The sequence below is a fragment of the Arabidopsis thaliana genome, chromosome 4, assembly GCF_000001735.4.
Source record: "Arabidopsis thaliana chromosome 4, partial sequence".
NCBI lineage: Eukaryota > Viridiplantae > Streptophyta > Magnoliopsida > Brassicales > Brassicaceae > Arabidopsis > Arabidopsis thaliana.
In genome coordinates this window covers 8,490,616-8,510,582 of record NC_003075.7, presented here as the reverse complement: position 1 = coordinate 8,510,582, position 19,967 = coordinate 8,490,616, and the positions used below count along the sequence as shown (strand labels likewise).

At 35.9% G+C, this 19,967-nt stretch overlaps 9 protein-coding genes and 1 non-coding gene across 12 annotated transcripts; 4 read left to right on the top strand and 6 right to left on the bottom strand.

Moving 5' to 3' along the window:
- The first annotated feature begins 469 nt into the window (after positions 1-469).
- AT4G14820 (Pentatricopeptide repeat (PPR) superfamily protein) lies at positions 470-3,315 on the top strand. The gene is made up of 2 exons (NM_117568.2): positions 470-1,101; positions 1,178-3,315. Exons 1-2 carry the CDS (start codon positions 545-547, stop codon positions 2,787-2,789), a joined length of 2,169 nt encoding a protein of 722 aa, NP_193218.1. The 5' UTR covers positions 470-544; the 3' UTR covers positions 2,790-3,315.
- On the bottom strand, positions 2,794-3,320 carry AT4G14819 (hypothetical protein (DUF1677)). The gene has a single exon (NM_001036567.2). The coding sequence runs from the start codon at positions 3,216-3,218 to the stop codon at positions 2,904-2,906; it is 315 nt and encodes a 104-aa protein (NP_001031644.1). The 5' UTR covers positions 3,219-3,320; the 3' UTR covers positions 2,794-2,903.
- Positions 3,321-4,630: 1,310 nt separating this feature from the next.
- AT4G14815 (Bifunctional inhibitor/lipid-transfer protein/seed storage 2S albumin superfamily protein) lies at positions 4,631-5,540 on the bottom strand. Its single transcript, NM_117567.4, has 3 exons — positions 5,149-5,540; positions 5,038-5,064; positions 4,631-4,953 (listed from the first exon to the last, which is right to left on the bottom strand). Exons 1-3 carry the CDS (start codon positions 5,459-5,461, stop codon positions 4,823-4,825), a joined length of 471 nt encoding a protein of 156 aa, NP_567445.1. The 5' UTR covers positions 5,462-5,540; the 3' UTR covers positions 4,631-4,822.
- A 533-nt stretch (positions 5,541-6,073) lies between these two features.
- On the bottom strand, positions 6,074-6,438 carry AT4G14810 (uncharacterized protein; the record flags this gene model as incomplete). Its single annotated transcript, NM_117566.1, has 2 exons — positions 6,074-6,238; positions 6,343-6,438. 2 exons carry the CDS (start codon positions 6,436-6,438, stop codon positions 6,074-6,076), a joined length of 261 nt encoding a protein of 86 aa, NP_567444.1.
- Positions 6,269-6,442, top strand: MIR780. Its single transcript, NR_142333.1, has one exon. It is a non-coding gene; the product is annotated as a microRNA ath-MIR780 precursor (primary transcript).
- A 941-nt stretch (positions 6,443-7,383) lies between these two features.
- Positions 7,384-8,210, top strand: AT4G14805 (Bifunctional inhibitor/lipid-transfer protein/seed storage 2S albumin superfamily protein; the record flags this gene model as incomplete). The annotated part of the gene is made up of 3 exons (NM_148322.2): positions 7,384-7,762; positions 7,849-7,905; positions 7,986-8,210. The coding sequence occupies 3 exons, from the start codon at positions 7,384-7,386 to the stop codon at positions 8,207-8,209; spliced, it is 660 nt and encodes a 219-aa protein (NP_680688.1). The 3' UTR covers position 8,210.
- PBD2 (20S proteasome beta subunit D2) lies at positions 7,994-10,390 on the bottom strand. Of its 2 annotated transcripts, NM_001203802.1 has the most exons (4): positions 10,028-10,317; positions 9,813-9,936; positions 9,076-9,123; positions 8,343-8,842 (listed from the first exon to the last, which is right to left on the bottom strand). In NM_001203802.1, the coding sequence occupies exons 1-4, from the start codon at positions 10,183-10,185 to the stop codon at positions 8,525-8,527; spliced, it is 648 nt and encodes a 215-aa protein (NP_001190731.1). In that variant the 5' UTR covers positions 10,186-10,317; the 3' UTR covers positions 8,343-8,524. The 2 variants fall into 2 exon arrangements, with proteins under 2 accessions (NP_193216.1, NP_001190731.1); NM_117565.4 differs by lacking the exon at positions 9,076-9,123 and having other exon boundaries at positions 7,994-8,842; positions 10,028-10,390.
- ATSUV3 (ATP-dependent RNA helicase) lies at positions 10,346-14,882 on the top strand. 2 transcript variants are annotated; one of them, NM_001340972.1, is made up of 17 exons: positions 10,431-10,817; positions 11,061-11,220; positions 11,364-11,485; positions 11,564-11,754; positions 11,837-11,977; positions 12,097-12,219; positions 12,405-12,482; positions 12,572-12,740; positions 12,823-12,935; positions 13,020-13,100; positions 13,184-13,249; positions 13,333-13,397; positions 13,500-13,545; positions 13,651-13,767; positions 13,968-14,059; positions 14,145-14,294; positions 14,605-14,882. In NM_001340972.1, the coding sequence occupies exons 1-16, from the start codon at positions 10,754-10,756 to the stop codon at positions 14,230-14,232; spliced, it is 1,716 nt and encodes a 571-aa protein (NP_001328228.1). In that variant the 5' UTR covers positions 10,431-10,753; the 3' UTR covers positions 14,233-14,294; positions 14,605-14,882. The 2 variants fall into 2 exon arrangements, with proteins under 2 accessions (NP_193215.2, NP_001328228.1); NM_117564.4 differs by lacking the exon at positions 14,605-14,882 and having other exon boundaries at positions 10,346-10,817; positions 14,145-14,552.
- SCRL23 (SCR-like 23) lies at positions 14,615-15,463 on the bottom strand. The gene is made up of 2 exons (NM_001036566.2): positions 15,344-15,463; positions 14,615-15,183 (listed from the first exon to the last, which is right to left on the bottom strand). The coding sequence occupies exons 1-2, from the start codon at positions 15,408-15,410 to the stop codon at positions 14,963-14,965; spliced, it is 288 nt and encodes a 95-aa protein (NP_001031643.1). The 5' UTR covers positions 15,411-15,463; the 3' UTR covers positions 14,615-14,962.
- A 456-nt stretch (positions 15,464-15,919) lies between these two features.
- AT4G14780 (Protein kinase superfamily protein) lies at positions 15,920-18,370 on the bottom strand. Its single transcript, NM_117563.3, has 6 exons — positions 17,336-18,370; positions 17,130-17,251; positions 16,866-17,062; positions 16,612-16,786; positions 16,403-16,537; positions 15,920-16,309 (listed from the first exon to the last, which is right to left on the bottom strand). The coding sequence occupies exons 1-6, from the start codon at positions 17,592-17,594 to the stop codon at positions 16,103-16,105; spliced, it is 1,095 nt and encodes a 364-aa protein (NP_193214.1). The 5' UTR covers positions 17,595-18,370; the 3' UTR covers positions 15,920-16,102.
- Between the last annotated feature and the right edge of the window lie 1,597 nt (positions 18,371-19,967).

Here is a 19,967-nt window from a genome sequence, read left to right as displayed (position 1 = left end):
CAATATCTTTCCTAACTTTTATGTTTCTTAAACATAATCGTTGTATTTGCAAGAATATTGCCCTTCAATAGTTACTTCTACGCACAAAAACCTTCGAATATAAGTATTGACGATTTATTATGAAATTTAGACTTTTTTATATGATATGTAAACAATAAAAGTGAATTATTTATAATCTTTATAAAAAAAACTACTTATGAAATCGTATGATATAATAAAGTTAGCAATCTTGTGACAAAATTAATTTTTTTTTGTATATGTCAAAATCATCCTATACTCAATTTGATAATTTAAATATCAGTAATATGGAATATGGATGTAGAAATTGATAAAATTCAACTGTATCAGATATTATAGAAATTCTTTAAACATTTTTTTGTTTGGTATCAGCAATTCAACTGTATCAGTCTATCAGATATGATATAAACTGTTTTCAGTAATACTTATTCAATTATTTTCTTTGGTATCAATATTTTTTAAAAGAATATATCGATTTATGTGTTACGTGTGATGATGATTCTTTTAAATTCAATTGTATACGCCGATGACACTTCCGCCGCCAATAGCGTCAACGGCCGCGAATACAATTCTAGAGAAACTCTCATTCTGCAAATCACTCAACCACATCAAGCAACTCCATGCTCACATCCTCCGTACAGTGATCAACCACAAACTCAACTCCTTTCTCTTTAACCTCTCCGTCTCTTCTTCCTCTATCAATCTCAGCTACGCTCTCAATGTCTTTTCATCTATTCCCTCTCCGCCTGAATCCATCGTCTTCAATCCATTTCTCCGGGATCTATCTCGTTCCAGTGAACCTAGAGCGACGATTCTGTTCTATCAGAGGATTAGACATGTTGGTGGTCGTCTTGATCAATTCAGCTTCCTTCCGATTCTTAAAGCAGTTTCCAAAGTCTCGGCCTTGTTCGAGGGTATGGAGCTTCACGGCGTTGCGTTCAAGATTGCGACTTTGTGCGACCCTTTTGTTGAGACTGGTTTTATGGATATGTACGCGTCTTGTGGTAGAATTAACTACGCGCGCAATGTGTTCGACGAAATGTCGCATAGAGATGTTGTTACGTGGAATACTATGATTGAGAGGTTAGGATCATAAACAGAGTGAAATGTTGTTTAGTGTTTTCTTTTTTAAAAGTTGTTAACTTTAACTTTTTTGTAGGTATTGCCGATTCGGTCTTGTAGATGAAGCCTTTAAGCTTTTTGAGGAGATGAAGGATTCTAATGTGATGCCAGATGAAATGATTCTCTGTAACATTGTCTCTGCATGTGGTCGTACTGGGAATATGAGATATAACAGAGCTATTTACGAGTTTTTGATAGAAAATGATGTTAGGATGGATACTCATTTGTTGACTGCTCTTGTTACTATGTATGCTGGAGCTGGTTGTATGGATATGGCAAGGGAGTTTTTTAGGAAGATGTCAGTGAGAAACTTGTTTGTTTCGACTGCCATGGTTTCTGGGTATTCAAAATGTGGGAGACTCGATGATGCTCAGGTTATATTTGACCAAACGGAAAAGAAAGATTTGGTGTGTTGGACCACAATGATTTCGGCTTATGTTGAAAGTGATTATCCTCAAGAAGCTTTAAGAGTTTTTGAGGAAATGTGTTGCTCTGGGATCAAACCTGATGTGGTTAGCATGTTCAGTGTTATATCTGCTTGTGCTAACCTTGGTATTCTGGATAAAGCGAAATGGGTTCACAGTTGCATACATGTTAACGGGTTGGAATCAGAGTTGTCAATAAATAATGCCCTCATTAACATGTATGCGAAATGTGGAGGTTTGGATGCAACAAGAGACGTGTTTGAGAAGATGCCAAGGAGGAATGTAGTGTCGTGGAGCTCTATGATCAATGCGTTATCTATGCATGGAGAAGCCAGTGATGCACTTAGCTTATTTGCCCGAATGAAACAGGAAAATGTCGAGCCCAATGAAGTCACTTTTGTAGGAGTTCTCTATGGTTGTAGCCACTCAGGACTAGTTGAAGAAGGTAAAAAGATCTTTGCATCAATGACTGATGAATACAATATTACTCCAAAACTTGAGCATTATGGATGCATGGTGGATCTCTTTGGCCGAGCTAATCTCTTACGAGAAGCTCTTGAGGTTATAGAATCAATGCCAGTAGCGTCTAATGTAGTCATATGGGGATCACTGATGTCAGCTTGTAGAATCCATGGTGAGCTTGAGTTAGGCAAATTTGCAGCCAAACGTATCCTCGAGCTGGAGCCTGATCATGACGGGGCTCTTGTGTTAATGTCCAATATATACGCTAGAGAACAGAGATGGGAGGACGTAAGGAACATAAGACGTGTAATGGAGGAAAAGAATGTGTTCAAGGAGAAAGGTCTTAGCCGGATTGACCAAAACGGGAAATCACACGAGTTTCTCATCGGTGACAAGAGACATAAGCAATCAAATGAGATTTATGCGAAGCTAGACGAGGTTGTAAGTAAACTGAAGCTAGCCGGTTACGTTCCAGACTGTGGTAGCGTTTTGGTGGATGTAGAGGAGGAAGAAAAGAAGGATTTGGTTCTATGGCATAGCGAAAAGCTCGCGCTCTGCTTCGGTCTGATGAATGAGGAAAAAGAAGAAGAGAAAGACTCGTGCGGTGTTATTAGAATAGTGAAGAATCTAAGGGTGTGTGAGGATTGTCACCTTTTCTTCAAGCTCGTCTCTAAAGTGTATGAACGAGAGATCATAGTGAGAGATCGAACTAGGTTTCACTGTTATAAAAACGGTCTGTGTTCTTGCAGAGATTACTGGTGAGTTTAGTAACAAATAAATATTAATTTTGCTCAAAGTATTAATTTTGTAACTTTTATTATACTTTACATTAGCCAAAACTTTAAGGCAAAAGTGAGAAAAAGATGACTACATGAATTATGTGGTGTTAGATCTTCCGAACTTCTTGGACATCTTCGGTGATAACTCACCGGACCTCCTTCGTAGCATCTGTCTCATGCCGTCGGCGACGAGTTCTGCGGGGTTAGCGTTAAACTTGCCACAAAACGACATGTGTGCATTAACAGCTTCCTCCACCGTCTTCGAACTACGGCTGAATTCGTCGCTTACCGCCTCGGAGCAAAGCCCACAAAGCCATTTCCCGGCGAAGTTAGCTTTGACTTTACTAATGTAGTGTTGTGTACAATCTTCCATTAAGCCGCAACACTCGCACGTCACCGATTCAATCTCCATTATTGACTAATCTAGAGCTCTGAACGAGAAAGAAAATGATTCAACGTTTTTGAAATTATGATTCTCTAATTTGGAATGGAATGCTTTCGTGAATATGAGAATGTTGAATACCAAAGCTAATTGTTAGTTATATACACGTAATAATACATCTGTTGCATGGTGGGGTTTATATGTTGGCTCTATAGAATTGGGACAATTAATATTTTATATTCTAGAGAAATTGAGAAGTGCTAGAGCAAATGCATTATTACACTTGGAACTACATTAACGTACAATCAAGAAAAGTAGTACATTATCTTATAATCAAAACAAAAAATAATCTCTAATGAAGACCCTATTGCAATTAACGCATGCACCACATAATTCATCGATTTCAAGCTATAAGGATAATCTCAAACCGAATTTTGAAAATAATATGAATTGAATCATATTATTCTTAGACCAAAATAAATAGTAGGGTTGTGACTTTTGATATGATATGTTTTTAGATGTGTTAAGTCCACGTTGATGAAAATATTTATTGCAGGATACCAATGATTTTTGTATATGAAAATAAAGATTTGACATATTTAAACAAAACTATGGGAGGGCAAGGAGTTGCAATAATTGGCTCCATGTTCTAAAGGGACATGAGGTTGTGATTTGTGGAAATGGAGACAAAGGTGGTCTTGTTCAAGGGTCCCCTTCTACCATTATTTGACCTTCATTTCATGCACATATCAATTAATATTTAGTATAACTTGCGAACAAAAACTACAAATTCATTATCACAAAACAATACTACATTCTATAAAAAAACTGATGACTTGTCTTCTAAACAAGTCTATAAGAATCACTAAATTTAATAAAGTTTGCAGAATTTTTCTGTCAATCTCACATTTAAATTAGTGAATCACTAGTTTGATTAAGAAAAGTAGGTGTTAGTTAATTTCCATTATCATTGTTGCTTTGACTTCTCTAGACATTTGTTTGACTCTTGCTAGAAACTGTCTTCCAGATTTCAGCCAGCATATAAATGTTTGTCTATAGCTTTCACAACATATGTTCTGGAATATTAAAAGAGAAATACCAAAACGATTTACAAGTATGCAACTTAAAAATAGAGAAATTTTTGAGAAAGGCGATAATTCCCTTCGTAAAATTACCGGCAAAAGAAAAAGTGGATAGAGACGCGACACTCTGCGCAAAAGTTTATGGTGAACATTGAGCAATAACATTTAGGGTAACAGACAAAGCTCATATTTAGAAACTGTGACTAAAATGGCAACAATACATGTGTTTGTGATAGCAATCGTACTCCTTCTACAATACATGTGTTAGTGATAACAATAGTACTCCCTCTAAATTTTAAGTGATGTTTAGACATATGTTAGTGATAACAATACATATATATATCATGTATTTCAAATATGTCCTAGCTAGAAAATAATGTTTATTGCATAAATCAAAGATATACAATCACACTCTTTGGACTACAAACCAATATCACCTAGAAAGTAGGGATTTAGAGCACAAAATACTTCAGCACAATACACCGCGATTTAATAGAGACTAAAAATGAATATGTTCTTCAAAGAGGCCAAAAGCTTTATTGGTAAAATAAGTCAGTATTTTGCGTAGATTAATGTAATGTAAGAAGCTGTGAATAGGATGGCGAGAAGAGGGAATGAGAACTTAATAGAACCATCAGATGATGACTTTTCTCTTGGGACTGTTTTTGATCCATTTCCATGTTCTGTTCATAGAGATAATGTCAAAAAAGGATAATGTCAAAATAGATATGATTAGATTAGGTTCTATTTATAAGTTAGTCCTTTACCTGAATGTGAATTAACCGAAGAACCACCTGAAAATAATAAAGTTCTGATGTGTGAGAGAAAAAAGATAGCAAAAATATGAATCTAATGCATGGAAAGTGAGTTTATTTTACTATGGCAGCGACTAGCAGGAGGAGTTTCAACATGACAAGCTTTAGGCAAAGCAAGAGCTTGTGTCTCATTAACATTGATCCCAAGCTGAGAACCTCCACCATCGAGAACCTGACACAAACACTCAGAAGAATACCGGACAACATGAGCCAACTGGTTACAACATTGTTGAGACGGGAGAGAAGTGTTTTGAGTGATGAAGCTGAGACACGGCGCCATGCTGATTAGAACATTTGTGCAACTCGACTGAGCAGAAACAATCGACATTACTCTCATTAAAGCAATAAACAAGATTAAACACATTCTAGGTTTCATGTTTTTCTTGTGTTCCAAGAATCTCTCAAGATTTTTTTTTAATTTAGTTGTTTGATCGCTTAATGGTTTGTGTTGGAGTCTTTTCTTTTGTGGTTACGTAAATAAATAAGAAGTTGAGGCCGCAGAAAAAGACGAAAATAAGGATGTGGCTCAATTTGCATGACCAACTTTTGCAACACCTTATGGTGAAGTTTGTGAAAGAATATGATTACGTTTGGTTTAAGGATATGTTTGTTGAATTATTTTTTGTGATTATATAAAGTTTTTGAGTTTCACCTGATTGAAATTTGATTGCTGACCTTTTCAATGAAAAAAACAAGAAAAAAAATAAGATACGTAGATAAATTTGTAGAAACCATTAAAATTATAAGCAACACCAAACACTTACTTGTGAATTGTTCATTTTAATATGGTTGTTTGAGTTTATTGGTTTAATTTGTGTTGGAGTCTTTTTGGGAGTTCGTAAATAAATAGAAACTGATATATGTCGCATAAAAAAAAAAAACAAAAAGAAGGATGTCAGGATGTGGCTTAATCTGCATGATCTAACTTCTCTATTTGATAAAGAGCATGACCAACTTTTGCAATATAAATATGGTAAAGTTTGCGTTCTTATTCAGAAACTGAGATTCCGATATGCTCCACCATACGTAAACCATTATTAGCCAACACTTCACGATCTTCACGACCACCGAAAAACAAAACCACGACAAGAAAAAACATCTTCTGACGAAACTTAACTCGAACCACCGAGTCCACGGTCAACGAATATTCAAACTAAGCAAAGAGCCTTCAAGAAAAATTCTTCAAGATATCAGATATTTCACGAAGATATCTGCATAACAGCTACGAGGAAATTGTGATTTTATCGTTTCACAAACATCAACAGCTCCATGGATCGTTATGGACGGATAAATCACAATCACTATCCTTTTTCTAGCAGCTGTTGAGCAGGTTTCTTCGTGAATATCTGGCATTTTGGTGGATTTTACAGTTTCACAAGCATCAACAGTTCCATGGATAATTATAACGGTTTCACAAGTCTATGTTTGTTCGTTTTTTCTTTTTTTTAATTGTCTATGTTTGTTATGTTCTCTAAATTTATATTGATTCTCTAAATTTATATTGAGTTCAGTATGTTTGGAAGCACATGAGAACGTTCTTTTGATGATATTATTACCAGTATTCTATATTGGGTCATTCATAGTATTACTATTCCATACATTTCCTATTTGTTGTGGGCTGGTTATTCGTCAGCACCGATTTAGCTTACGATGTGTTCGGGAGCCCTCGTCCAAACGAATATCAACTAAATAAGTAATTAACTTTCCCACTTAAACTTTGAATGGATGCGGCGGACAAAAAGGTCTAATTTTTCTGCAGTTTAATCCATTTTATTTTTGGGCGGACAATAAATCGGTGCGTACCAAATTTATTTGTATATAAAAACGGTTTGCTGCGGTTTTTCTTTTTTTTTGGTCCGAACTACTGCGGACTATAATTGATGAATGGTAAATAAAAAGCGGTATGATCTGTTGAAGGTTTTGTTCGCCTCAACCGCCGTAACCATTAGATTTTTATTTATCCTCTTTAAAAAACAGAAGTATAAAATTTCAAAGTCAACTAAACTATAAAATGTCAAAAACATAAACTGTGGGCTTTGATATTCAATCTAAAAGCCCAAACGAAACTAATCTTCACCCACGTGGACGGACCTTAGTGGCCAGTCACTACCAACTCAGCATCACCCGAAAATATCAATATAGGGGCAAATTAGTAACTTCGTTATCAAACCTCCACAACTGTTTATTTCCCGCCACCATCGTCATACAATCTCAGTTATCGCTACGAATCAGCCATAAGTGTGAAATCTCTGTAACTAACTCTAATCACGAAGACGAGAGATCTCTGAAGCAACAAAAATGGCGACCAAAATCACCGGCGTTTTCATCCTCATACTCACGATCACCTTCTCCTCCTCCTCCGCCGTAACCGCGACGCAGCAAGCACCTTCGTCTTCTCCACCGGTTCTGACTTGTACGGAGGAGCTCGTCATGTTCTCTCCTTGCCTTCCTTACGTCTCCTCTCCACCAAACAATATGTCAGAGACTCCGGATCCTATTTGCTGCTCGGTTTTTACCTCCTCCGTTCATTCTAGCACCGGAAACTGTCTCTGTTATCTTCTCCGGCAGCCGATGATCCTTGGATTCCCGTTGGATAGATCTAGATTGATTTCTCTTTCTCAGATCTGTACCGATCAGAATTCCGAAGAATCTTTCGAATCTCTCTGTTCGGTATCAGGTTAATTTCGAATCCTCCTATGTAATTGAATCGATTGAATTCGAATCTCAGATGTGTGATTTCTATGGTTTTGATCTGTGGTGCAGAGTCGCCGGAGCTTCCTCCGCTTCAGAGTATTCAGTTCACAAATCCGTTTGTTTCCGGTAAGAAACGGATTATTCCGGTGGATTCTGTTTTAAGTTTCGTTGACATGTAACTTGCTTCATTCATTCATATTCTGCAGGTAATAATGTTTCTGCCTCTCCTCAATCAGTCGACTTAGCACCGGAAGTTTCACCAAGCTCCGATCTATTCTCACCGGAAACAGCCACCCTAGCACCACCACCACCACCACCACCACTACCAGTTCTACAATACTTCTCAAGCGACTCTCTCAAGATCAGAAACTTCTGGTTTCCATCGACTATCATCATGACTTTTGCCACTTCTATTCTCGCTCGTATCTGAACTGTTTTAAGCTCTCTGTGCTTTTTACTGCTTATGTTTACTTCATTGATACTTAAGATTTTACCATTGGGCTTGTGTTAAAGTCTTCCCTATGTAGAAACGCAGAGAATAGAGATGATATAGTAGAAGAAGATGTTTAGGTTTACATTGCACTATCTTTTGCTTCATATACGCAATAAGGAAAGAAAAAGTTCAACACATGCATATCATCATCATTATCTAGGAACTTTAATATCCAGGGAGCTTGAAGTTCAACAGAGAATATAAATGTGAGCCGAGTAACATAAATGGACTAATAAACACAATGAAAACAACTTAGGCATCAGCAGTGCTGATACGCCATCCGTACTCACGGGCTCCGTCCTTGTCAACAATCTTGATAACAAAGTTTGGTGGTGCAATGACCAGCCTTGACCTGATCTCGAGTATGCATTTGTCCACCAATTCAATGGCTTCTTCAACAGACATGTCGCTGCGGTAGTGTCTGTCCATTGTAGAGAGAGAGAAGTATGAGCCGTATCCAAATGCTCCCTTATCAACCTTGTGGAGGGTTGCAATGTAGTCAATGTAGTATAGAGATGCGCCGGCTTCTTTGTCATAGCCAGCCATCAGGATGTTCACCGAATATGGATTCTGGAATCAAATAGAACAGACAACAATGGGAAATCTCAAAATGTCAAGTGCGAATATGCAGACCAGTCCTAAACAACCCAAAAAAATCCAGGGAATCAATCAGATCATTTAACAATCTATAGCTAAGGCTACATGGGTATAAACCCCACTCAACACTGTCCAAAGTTGGAAGATCTACCCTAAACCGGTAAAAATGATCACACATCAGTTAGCCTTGAGTATCAGATTTTCACCATCAAGACACAGAAGTCAGAGTAACCTTGGAAGGTAGCACAAAATTCCTAGTCTTGTAAATTCTTAGTTAATGAAATAATATTACTTATCAAGCTTGGCATAAGAAAACTATTAAGCTGTAATCCGAGTTTCATCTTTTCTGCATCATAATTCTAAATTTCATAACTTCGTCCAACTCAAAGATAATCTTCTGTAACATCCAAGGACATAAAACTGCAACAATGTGTAGAATAGTCTGAAATACCTTGAATATTTCTAAAGGCCACACTATGTCTACATAATGAACACATTAGGTAAAGTTTCTAATGGCATTTAGCTACTCTGAGGTAATGAATATTAACAAGTATTAGAACTACCTGTATCAACAATGGTTTTACACCACCATACAAGAGGAAGTGAAACACAAAGGCTTATATAAACTTATCAACAAGTATTAAGCATCAAACATCTTAACACAATCAAAACCATAGTATGACAGAGGAAAGCTTCAAAAAAATTGACATGTTTAACTAAAGAAGAAAGACAAGTTCAACTACATTGCATCAAAAGAGGAAACTAAAAAACCAAGAATAAGCACTAAGCACCAATCGCTGATCTGATGATACCCCACAATCTCACTATTTCATAAAAGTATATGTACCTCAAAGAGATTAAAACCCTAATTCCCCAAATCTAAAATAAGGCAGAGAAACTTCTGAAATAAAAAAATAAAAAACCGTAGAAGAAAAGTTAGAACCTTTCTCAAAGCAGTGGCAAGTTCTCCACGAGTGAAGTTAGCAGCAGCAGCAGTACTCAAAGGAATCCCATTACGAAACTGATACAGTGACACATTCTTCTGAACATACTCCGTAAACTGAACCCTAAAGTAAATCCAAAAAAAAACAGAAATCAAATTCATGTACTACTACTACTGAATCACAGACAGAGAGAGAGACGGAGAAGTTTTTTTACCGGTCACCAGGCTCACCACTAGCGGCGACGAGCTTGTGAGAGTCAAGAGTCATGATCTTGTCCTCTTTGTTCTTGTGAAGAAGAATACTGTGAACTGCTGATGTATCCGCCGCCACGATAGCGAATCCATTCCCAACTAGACCAAATACACACTCCATCTTCAGATCTGTTTCTTCTCAGTTCCTTTTTCGAATTTTTCGATTCCGATTATTCGTTTCTTCCGGTCGCTGGAAGAATAGTTTAAGAGCTTTTTAGATCAAAGCGACTTGGCGAACAAGACGGGTTGATTTGGTAGTTCTAGAATATAGTCAGGGGTATTTTAGACATATTAACGTTATGGGGACATTTCTATTTTTTAAAGTAGGAGGGTGTAAGAGAGAGTAATAGGAAAAGCTTAGGGGTTAATTTGTAAATTAAAAAGGAACCTCTCGTTTTCTTCTCTCTCCCGCTTCTTGCTGAGTCGCCGACCCTCTGAGAAGAATAAGGTCTAACAATGGAAGTCTGAGATGGTTTCTTCAGTTTCTAATTATAAAAGAGAATTTGGTTTTAATTTCTCTTTATTGTTTATCTCGTCCTCGATTTCAAGAGTTTGATTTCTGTAACTTTGAGCTTCCTTCAAAGCAAATGAAAGGTGTCGTCGTGAGTATACTCGAATTGTATTTCCCATGGTGAATAAAGGATAAGAAAGTGTTGTGTCTTCATTTCAATAGATAAAACAATCTAAACATGGCGTATTCTGTTGTTCGGCTTCGAAAGGTTTCAGCTTTGGGGATTTCTCGTGTTCTTCAAGGTTGGAGCTTTTAAACCCTTTTTTTCTCTGTTTTCTGGTTCTCTTTTGGTTAGAAATTGCGGATTGTAGTTTGTAAGTGATCTTAGAAAGGAACTATCAGAAATTTTGATCATCTGGATACAGAAAGTTTGAACCTTTATGAGCTTTGCAGCTTCTACATCTGTTTCTGTGTAGTGTCTAGAAGAAGATTGGATTGGTTTAACGTTGTATCTTATGATGGCTTCGTGTTGCCTAATGTTTCAGCTGATAAAGGAAGTTTGTGGCGGTTTCACTTTGAACCTGAGTTTGGTGACCTTTTGAGATTAGGTGTCTTGACTAGGAATTATAGAAAGAACTCTGGATCTCCAAAGTTTGATTTCACTGGCACTGGAACCACCTCAAAGTTCGATTTCACTGATCTCACGTAAGAGTAAAACTTCTTGTAGAATTTTTTTGTTAGCTCCCCAGTAGCAACTAATTGCGATTCTCTTTGCAGTTCCATTGTTGTTGTGGAGAGATTAGTAAAGAGGAACTGATTTATATTTCTGTCATTACTTTGAATTCTAGCTGTCCTCATACATGGTATCCTATAGCTCGGAAGAAGAAGCGTAAGGTCATTCTACATGTTGGCCCGACAAACAGCGGGAAGACATATAGTGCCCTTAAGCACCTTGAACAGAGTTCTTCAGGTATGCCTTGAAGGTGACTAATAAACCTTTTGGAAGCCAGTTCTTGAACTGTTTAAAATTTGCTTCTTTCACTTGAAGGTGTATATTGTGGTCCGTTAAGATTGTTGGCATGGGAGGTAGCTAAACGGTTAAACAAAGCAAATGTTCCATGTGATTTGATCACGGGACAAGAGAAAGACTTAGTGGAAGGGGCAACACACAAAGCTGTGACAGTTGAAATGGCTGATGTTACATCTGTCTACGATTGTGCCATCATTGACGAAATTCAGGCTAGTCTTGCTCGACTTTGGCTTAAGAAATCGACAAGAACTTTTTGTTTGTTATTCTCATCCTTTCTTTCCCTAATTTCAGATGGTGGGATGTAAACAAAGGGGATTTGCATTTACTCGTGCTTTACTTGGAATCGCGGCTGATGAGCTACATTTATGTGGCGATCCAGCTGTCGTACCTCTTGTTGAAGATATACTGAAAGTAACTGGAGATGATGTCGAGGTATCATGTTTATTCGAGCTAGAGTCCCTTTTTCTTCTCTAATTATTTCTTGTTTATAATTAAATACCAATACTCTTGATGTAATCACGACCTCTTGATCCCTTTTATTTTGAATTCAGGTTCATACCTATGAGAGGCTTTCACCATTAGTCCCTTTGAAGGTTCCTGTTTCATCAGTTTCCAGTATTAAAACTGGGGATTGTCTTGTCACTTTTTCCCGAAAAGATATATATGCGTATAAGGTTAGCAGTTACTTATCTTGTTCTCTCTTCCTGTATTTTGCTTTTTTCTGCTTGAGTTTGCTGCGAAAGAAATAGAACATTTTGGCATCATATTATATGCATACATAGCTCTATTCTCTACGCGTCATGAGTATTGAATGCTTCCATACATATTCTTTACTCTTTTTTTTGGTACCTTTTCGTAGAAAACAATTGAACGTGCGGGGAAGCATCTTTGCTCTGTGGTTTATGGTTCGTTGCCTCCAGAGACTCGCACGGCACAGGTTTGAGTTCCTTACTGTCTTGGCTATAGGCTTAACTGGATGCTCTAAGAATTATCTTTTTTTGTTTCCAAATGCTTTAAAATCTGCAGGCAACAAGGTTTAACGATGAGACCAATGACTTTGATGTGCTTGTTGCCAGCGATGCGATTGGCATGGGTCTTAATTTGAATATTTCAAGGATTATCTTCTCGACCCTTCAAAAATATGATGGTTCCGAGACCAGAGACCTAACAGTATCTGAGATTAAACAAATTGCAGGTAAATTTTCAACAAAAAGCACCAAATAATACATCAAGAGTATTGGTATGTCCTCTCTAATGTTCTGATGATCCTGTTGTAGGGAGAGCTGGCAGGTTTCAATCAAAGTTCCCTATTGGCGAAGTAACTTGTTTGCACAAAGAGGATCTTCCGTTGCTTCACTCTTCTCTCAAGTCTCCATCACCTATTCTTGAGGCAAATTTATGGCATTAAGATTAGTTCTCTACATCTGTTCCTTCTTAAGCTTGTCTAAGTTTACACAAAACTCCTATCATGCAGCGTGCTGGACTATTTCCAACATTTGACCTCCTATCTGGGTATTCCCAAGCACACCCTACACACGGGTTGTACCAGATATTGGTAAGATATATTTTCTTCCTTCGTTATTCTCGCCTTCGGTCCTTATGAATGGATCTGAAATCATGGCTCATTAACTTTGGCAGGAACATTTTGTTGAAAATGCTAAGCTGTCTTCAAACTACTTCATCTCTAATGTTGAAGACATGATGGTAAAGCTCAGCTATGATGTAGTTTTGTTCAGATATCAGAAAGAGAATGTTTTCTTAACACATATGTTGGTCTTGATTTTCAGAAAGTTGCTGCCATTGTTGATGAATTACCCCTCGGATTGCAAGAGAAGTATCTTTTCGTGGTCAGGTAATAGCAAAAATAACATATTTTCGTCTTTTCTTGTTTTCTGCATCCAATAAGATTTAAATATATACCAGCTTAGACTGATCTAATGTTACTTATGTGCAGTCCAGTTGATGTAAATGACGAAATTTCAGGTCAGGGACTTGCACAGGTGAAAAACTTGAATCTCTTATCTTTTTTATTTTGAGATATCAATAAAGGTATCTATGTCTGCAAAAAAATTGTTCACTTTTACTTTTTTTTCTTTGTACATTAGTTTGCTCAAAACTTCTCGAAGGCAGGCATTGTGAGGCTCCGGGAGATACTTGCACCTGACAGAGTGAAGGTTCCCAAAACACCTACAGAACTCAAGGAACTTGAATCCATTCACAAGGTAACATCTTTCTTTTCCTCTATGAGTAGTGATCAAAGGAAGTGTATGTATTTTATTCAAAAACTCGTGATAAAACAGAATCTTCGAAGCTCATATTGCAATAGATGGGTTTAATCTCATTATGATCTTAATTGTTCATTAACCAAAATCAAGAGAGAAAATGTGGATTTTGTTAGTTTAACTAGATGACGATTGAGCAGGTTTTGGATCTGTACGTATGGTTAAGCTTAAGGCTAGAGGATTCTTTTCCTGACCGCGAAGTAGCAGCTTCGCAAAAGTCAATCTGCAATTTGTAAGTAGCTAGAATTAGAAAACGGCATTATCTTTTCCTCTGCTTTGCTTGACGTTTTGATTCAAAGAAACATTGAATTTTACAGATTGATTGAGCAATTCTTAGAGGGAAATAGACTAAACTCTCCTGCCCGCTTCTCACGATATCTAAGGCGGCAAAAACTCTCAGAATAAACTTCAAGTTTGGTTGGACAATTGTCTTGTTCTTCTCGTTGGTTTGTTCACCAAGGAAAAAAGTAAAGACAAGATCTTAACAGTATTTGATAATGGTGCACTCAAAAATTGTCATTAACAGTAGATAAACCATTTGATTTATTTGTTCATTTTATCATTTCGTTAAACATGACATGCTTTAAGATGTAAGAAATGCATTAATAATATTTGTCACATGCATTCCATAATATTGTTTTTACTTCAGATATGAAGTCACTTTGTAGCAATAGCGTGAATCAGTTTATTTTGTTGAATTTGATGATGAAATAAGTTTTGTCTCGACTTCTTTATATCTTTCTTTTTTGAATTTTGACCTTTAATTTTGTAATGTAGATCACAAAATGCATAAAGAAGAAACGTACTCTTATAGCGATCTCTCTCACTTCATCATGGAGGCATGGAGCACATTCTAGTCCTCCACGGTGGAAGGCTATTTGGACAAAAGCTCTCTTTATATTAGATTTAAACAGTTTTAAGACAACAAAGCGACAAATGATATAGATTCTTACATGACTGAAATTAGTTATACAAATGAAGTTCTATGACAACTACTTATTATTCAGAAGAAGAAAAAAACATTAGCTTACCATACTGTCGTCTACACCAAAAACTCGTGTACGTAGTTTTTATTTTGTTATTTCTTAATTAGTAAACAAATTTTCGTATTGATAGCTGAAATTTTTAAAAGATTTTAGTTACACTCATAGGGATTTTCTCTTTGACATCCGCAGTAATGTTCGTCCTTAGATGTATTGGAATCTTTTTTAACATCCTCACATCTACATTTAAGAACACGTTGTTTTAGCTTAGATTCCATTTCTTTGTAGCATTTCTTCTTTCCATGAAACCCGCATTTTCCAGAAAATAGGATCTCACTCCAACACTCTACGGGAGGTGCTCCAGCTTCCGATTCTAATTTTTTATCAATCAAAATATATATTTAGGTTATAAAGATATAAGCAATTAGTAATACCATAGTTTTAAGTTACGTCATATTCTTGAGCTGCTTTCTCGTTTTGCAACACTACTTTTTGTTATTTGAAACAACCAATAAAAGAAATTAATATACTACCTTCAACAAGGCTTAGAAGCAAACAGCTGACAACAAAAGAAACCATAATCAAAGTAGTACACCTCATGCTTCAATATTGATAAATATTCTCTCTATTATTTGGCCAAATTTTTTTTTTTGTCAACTTCTCGTAACAAATATATTTTATTGTTGTTACTTGTAAACACCGGTAGTATATATACAATAACCACAACAACATAACTTTTCCGATAAGTTTGAGAAAATAAGGATGAGCCAAGTCAAAATGATCGGTAGAATCGGCTTCCATTTTTAGAAGCACAATTTTTACTATAATTAAAGCAATATTTTTTTTAAAGAACTTGAGAAACCAATGATGAGTTGCTCTAGTATTTCTGGTTGAGGGTGAACTTTGAAGTCAAAATTTTACAAGTGTTTTTAACCGTTTCTTACAAACCCACACGACTTTAGATTTACGATACAGTATTTAGTTTGTGAACAACGTAGAGACCTTGAATCTCACATGTTCGATTCGTGTCGGTAAAAGTTTGCTCTCTAAAAGAAAAAAAAAAAATACATGATTTGTCTACCGTCGTGCGGATTAATGTTCAGATCCACGGGTCAAGAACCTCCTAATCATTATAAAACAAAAAAACACAATGACTAGATTCACAATGATCAAAATAATTTATTTAACAAATCTTGTTAAAAGAAGTTTCTTGGAGAAGAAGCAAAAGGGGCATTCAGTTAAATGTCGACAAAAACAAGACAATAAAACCAAACAGAGGTAGAAAGGGAAATTTAAGGTCCACGAGCAGGAGCAAAGCAGAAACAGCCCCGACTTTGATCTTCCGGTATCATTCCGCCACCTTTACTGGTATCAACACCTTCAAGCATTTTCACCACCTCCTTCATCTCCGGCCGTTTCTGCGGATTCCCATCCCAACATGTCTTCATTATGCCCGCCAATGCAGTCGGACAGCATCTCGGTATCTCCGGTCTCAGATTCTTTTTTAAAACCATAGAAAAAAAGTTTCAGAATTCGACATTACGTAAGTATCAAGGAAAACTAGCTAGGGTTTTCTTAGGTCAAAAACTTACATGTAAGACAACCGCGGAAGAAACATCGACAAAGCTAAGATCAGGATAAGGCATATCGCAGCAGTAGATTTCCCATAAACATATCCCAAAGCTGTAAACATCGCACCTTCTGTTGTATGGCTTACCATCAATGACCTAAACACAACACTAAGTTAAATTCGATTCAGTTTTGAAAACAGAGAGAACAAAAAAAAAGGTTATAGTTTTACCTCAGGAGCCATGTATCCAAGAGTACCGGTTTCTCCTGTCATGTCTTTTGGATTAAGAGCTTCCACTCGTGCTACTCCAAAATCCGCTATTTTCAAATTCTTCTGAGCATCCAAAAGCATGTTCTCTGTTTTCACATCGCGGTGGACAATCTTCTCTGAGTGCAAATAGCTTAGCCTGCAGTAAGAACAACAATAAGATGTTTGTTTGCACAAATCTGAAAAAGATTAGCAGTGTCAAAAGACTAATTAATTACCCTCTGGCGAGATCAAGAGCGAGTTTGATAACGGCTTTAAAAGCGAGTTTCTTGCTCTTATGACGAATCAAGTGTTGTTTCAATGTTCCACCAGGAAGATATTCCACAACCACACAACATGCTTGTTGAGGCAACGAGCCTTTCGAATCAGCTGATCGTATATTAAGATTCGTTGTTCCCATCGACGCTCCAACAAACTGTTTCATTTCAATATTTCAATACTCAATTCAGTGAATTAACTAACTAACTTATTAACCAACTAACCTTTGTGACATTTGGATGGTTGAGTTTGTGCCAAACAGTGACCTCTTGACGGAACAAAGCTCGATTTGTAGCGGTCTTGGCCGTTGTTTCATTCCCATCATCTTCCCAATCAAGCACCTTCACTGCAAATTACTCAAACACAGTCACAATCTCTAACAAAAACATAAGTCAAGATCAAGATTTTGGATTTAGTTTATTATTATTACCTGCAACATCTTGTCCATCATAAATGCCTTTGTAGACAGTACCATAAGTACCACGAGCAATAACATTACTTGTTTCAAGCTTAGCCAAATCAATCTCCCATTCTTCCTTAGCTTTAGGATTCACCTCAAGGTTCCTCGACCAAACCCTACTCAGATGTTTCTCAAGCTGTCTATCTAAACTCTTCAAATCAATCTTATCCGCTCTAAAGATCTTTTCTTTCGTCGTGTTGTTCCCATCTTCTTCTGATTTCTTCTCCATTACTTAAAATCTTTTCAAATCAAAACTAATTCACTATGCAAACAAGAAGATCACACAACTTTCAAAAAACAAGATTTTGTGACTCAAATCATCAATCTTTTCATCATCATCATGAAATCTAGTACTAATTTTTTCAGATTATTACTAGTGAATAGTTAAATCACACAAAAGTTATCAAAAACAATCTTATGATTGCTAAGTTAAACAAAGGCAGCTTTAATAATGAAGAAACTATTAATCACCAAACTTTCTCAAAGATCATGCACATGGTTTGACATTCAGATAATGAATTTCTCTACAATTGTAGCCTAAAAAATCTAACGTGACAATACGAAAAAGTAAACCTTAAGAAAACGACTCGTTAACCACTAATATAGCACAACGATGATCAAATATTAAAATTCAATTAACATAAACGACAAAACCAAAAGTCAGCTGTATCAACCACAAGGACATGCAGAGAACAGAGACGTAATAAGCAAACTGAAATTGATGGGTTCAAAGGGAACGAAAGAGAGGATTTTTAATGGTGGGTTTTGGATTATGAGGCTAAAAGAGCGAGATTTATCTCCAGAAGCAGAGGATTGTTTCTGAAATATCTCTCCTTTTTTTTGGATGAAAAGAGAGAATCTCTAAATAAGAGAAAAGGACTTAGGAAACGACGGAAGAGAGATGGAGAGTGAAAGACGGAACAGAAGCTGTTTCTTTCAGGCTTCTTTTAAGGATACGTATTTATTTGTTTTTTTCTCTCAAATATTTCTTAAAGAAATATCATCAAAACATATCTTTGGTTTTTGGATTTTTTAAAATAGGAAGTAAATATCATAAAAACATTTATTTTTTTAATCTATCTGATAAATTGAATCGTTCCCATCTAAATCATATCCAAAAAACTGAATTAAAAACAAAAATTGGATTATGTGTTTTGCTATTGGTAGACCTGTTCTTAGAGATATTGAAAATATTAAATTCAATACCTTCTAATTGTTTGAATTTTCAATTAGGTTTTAATCTCTAAAGATCTAAGAGATTAAATCTATGGTAATCTTTATCTTCTTGTTTTCTATATTTTTTCCAACTATATCGCGTAGGATATTAAAGTGTATATCCACTATTTGATAATGTATATATCTATTGTGTTTGAAATATATATCTAAACAGAATTAAACATTTATATCTTCAGTTTTGTAATATTTTAACATTTTAAAAAAGAAAAATATGTCTATATAATATAGAAATATTAAATGCATATATAATGTATGATAATGCATACATATAAAATTATAATTTGGCAGGAAATACATATTATTAGCCATTGAACAAAAACAAAATAGTTTTCTTTTAAATTGAGTACATATGTTATCAAATGTTAAGGCTTGTCATATACTACAAACTGAGATCTTGAGGCCCAATTTACATGGATGGCCCAAACTAAGACCCATAAAAACTTAAGGCAGAAGATTTAGTCGCCTGCTTGATCGGTTCAAACGGTACTTAAGACTTTGACAAACCAGTAAGTCTACGAAATAAATATCTTTATACTAAAGATTTTAGTACGTAGAGAAATCCAACGTACACACTGAAGTGTCTACATAATGTATCCCAACTTACCATTGCGCCTTATCACTTGGGTTCATACTGAAATACATTTAACATATAGAAACCATTCAAACTATTATGTTTAGGTAATTTCTAAAAAATCTTACCACGAACCCGTGTGTACATGTTTTCCCGGGGTTCCCAAGTTTTTTTGAACTATTTTTTTTTTAAAAAGTTGAAAATACAATACAAACAAACATAAATTGTTTTGAAGGAGCCCGGTCCAAGATGTGATCAAACCCAATCTTAAATATATTGTTTTGTGTCGCAATACACATCTATACGTAAGATTGACATGTACATGTATATCTTACTGAAAAGTCAAAAACATTTGACTTCATAAACCTATAAGTAGTATAGTTGGTCTAAACACCTTAATATAATAGCCAATATCAAATTATTAGTTGCAGTTCTTTCTTTGACCAAAGCATGTCAAGCTTCCATTCATCAATCTACATATGTACGCGCTCTCAAAACCATTAACATTTAGAAAACCATGTCAAGCTTTTATTATCTAGCATTGTATCTGGTATGACCAAAATTTATTGCAGTTAAATCTCCACTTGACTTCAAAAGGTTAATAGTAATACCAATATACCATATCTAGTGAATAACAGCTTCCACTTATCCGGTTATGAGTGAACGGTATTATTTCTTTAAGATCCAAAGTAGAAATCGGGGATGATGTGATATATATAAACATAACATTCTCACCTTCGAACACTAGCTATTAGAAAACATATATTATCATCTAAAAAGCTCAAATAGACATCC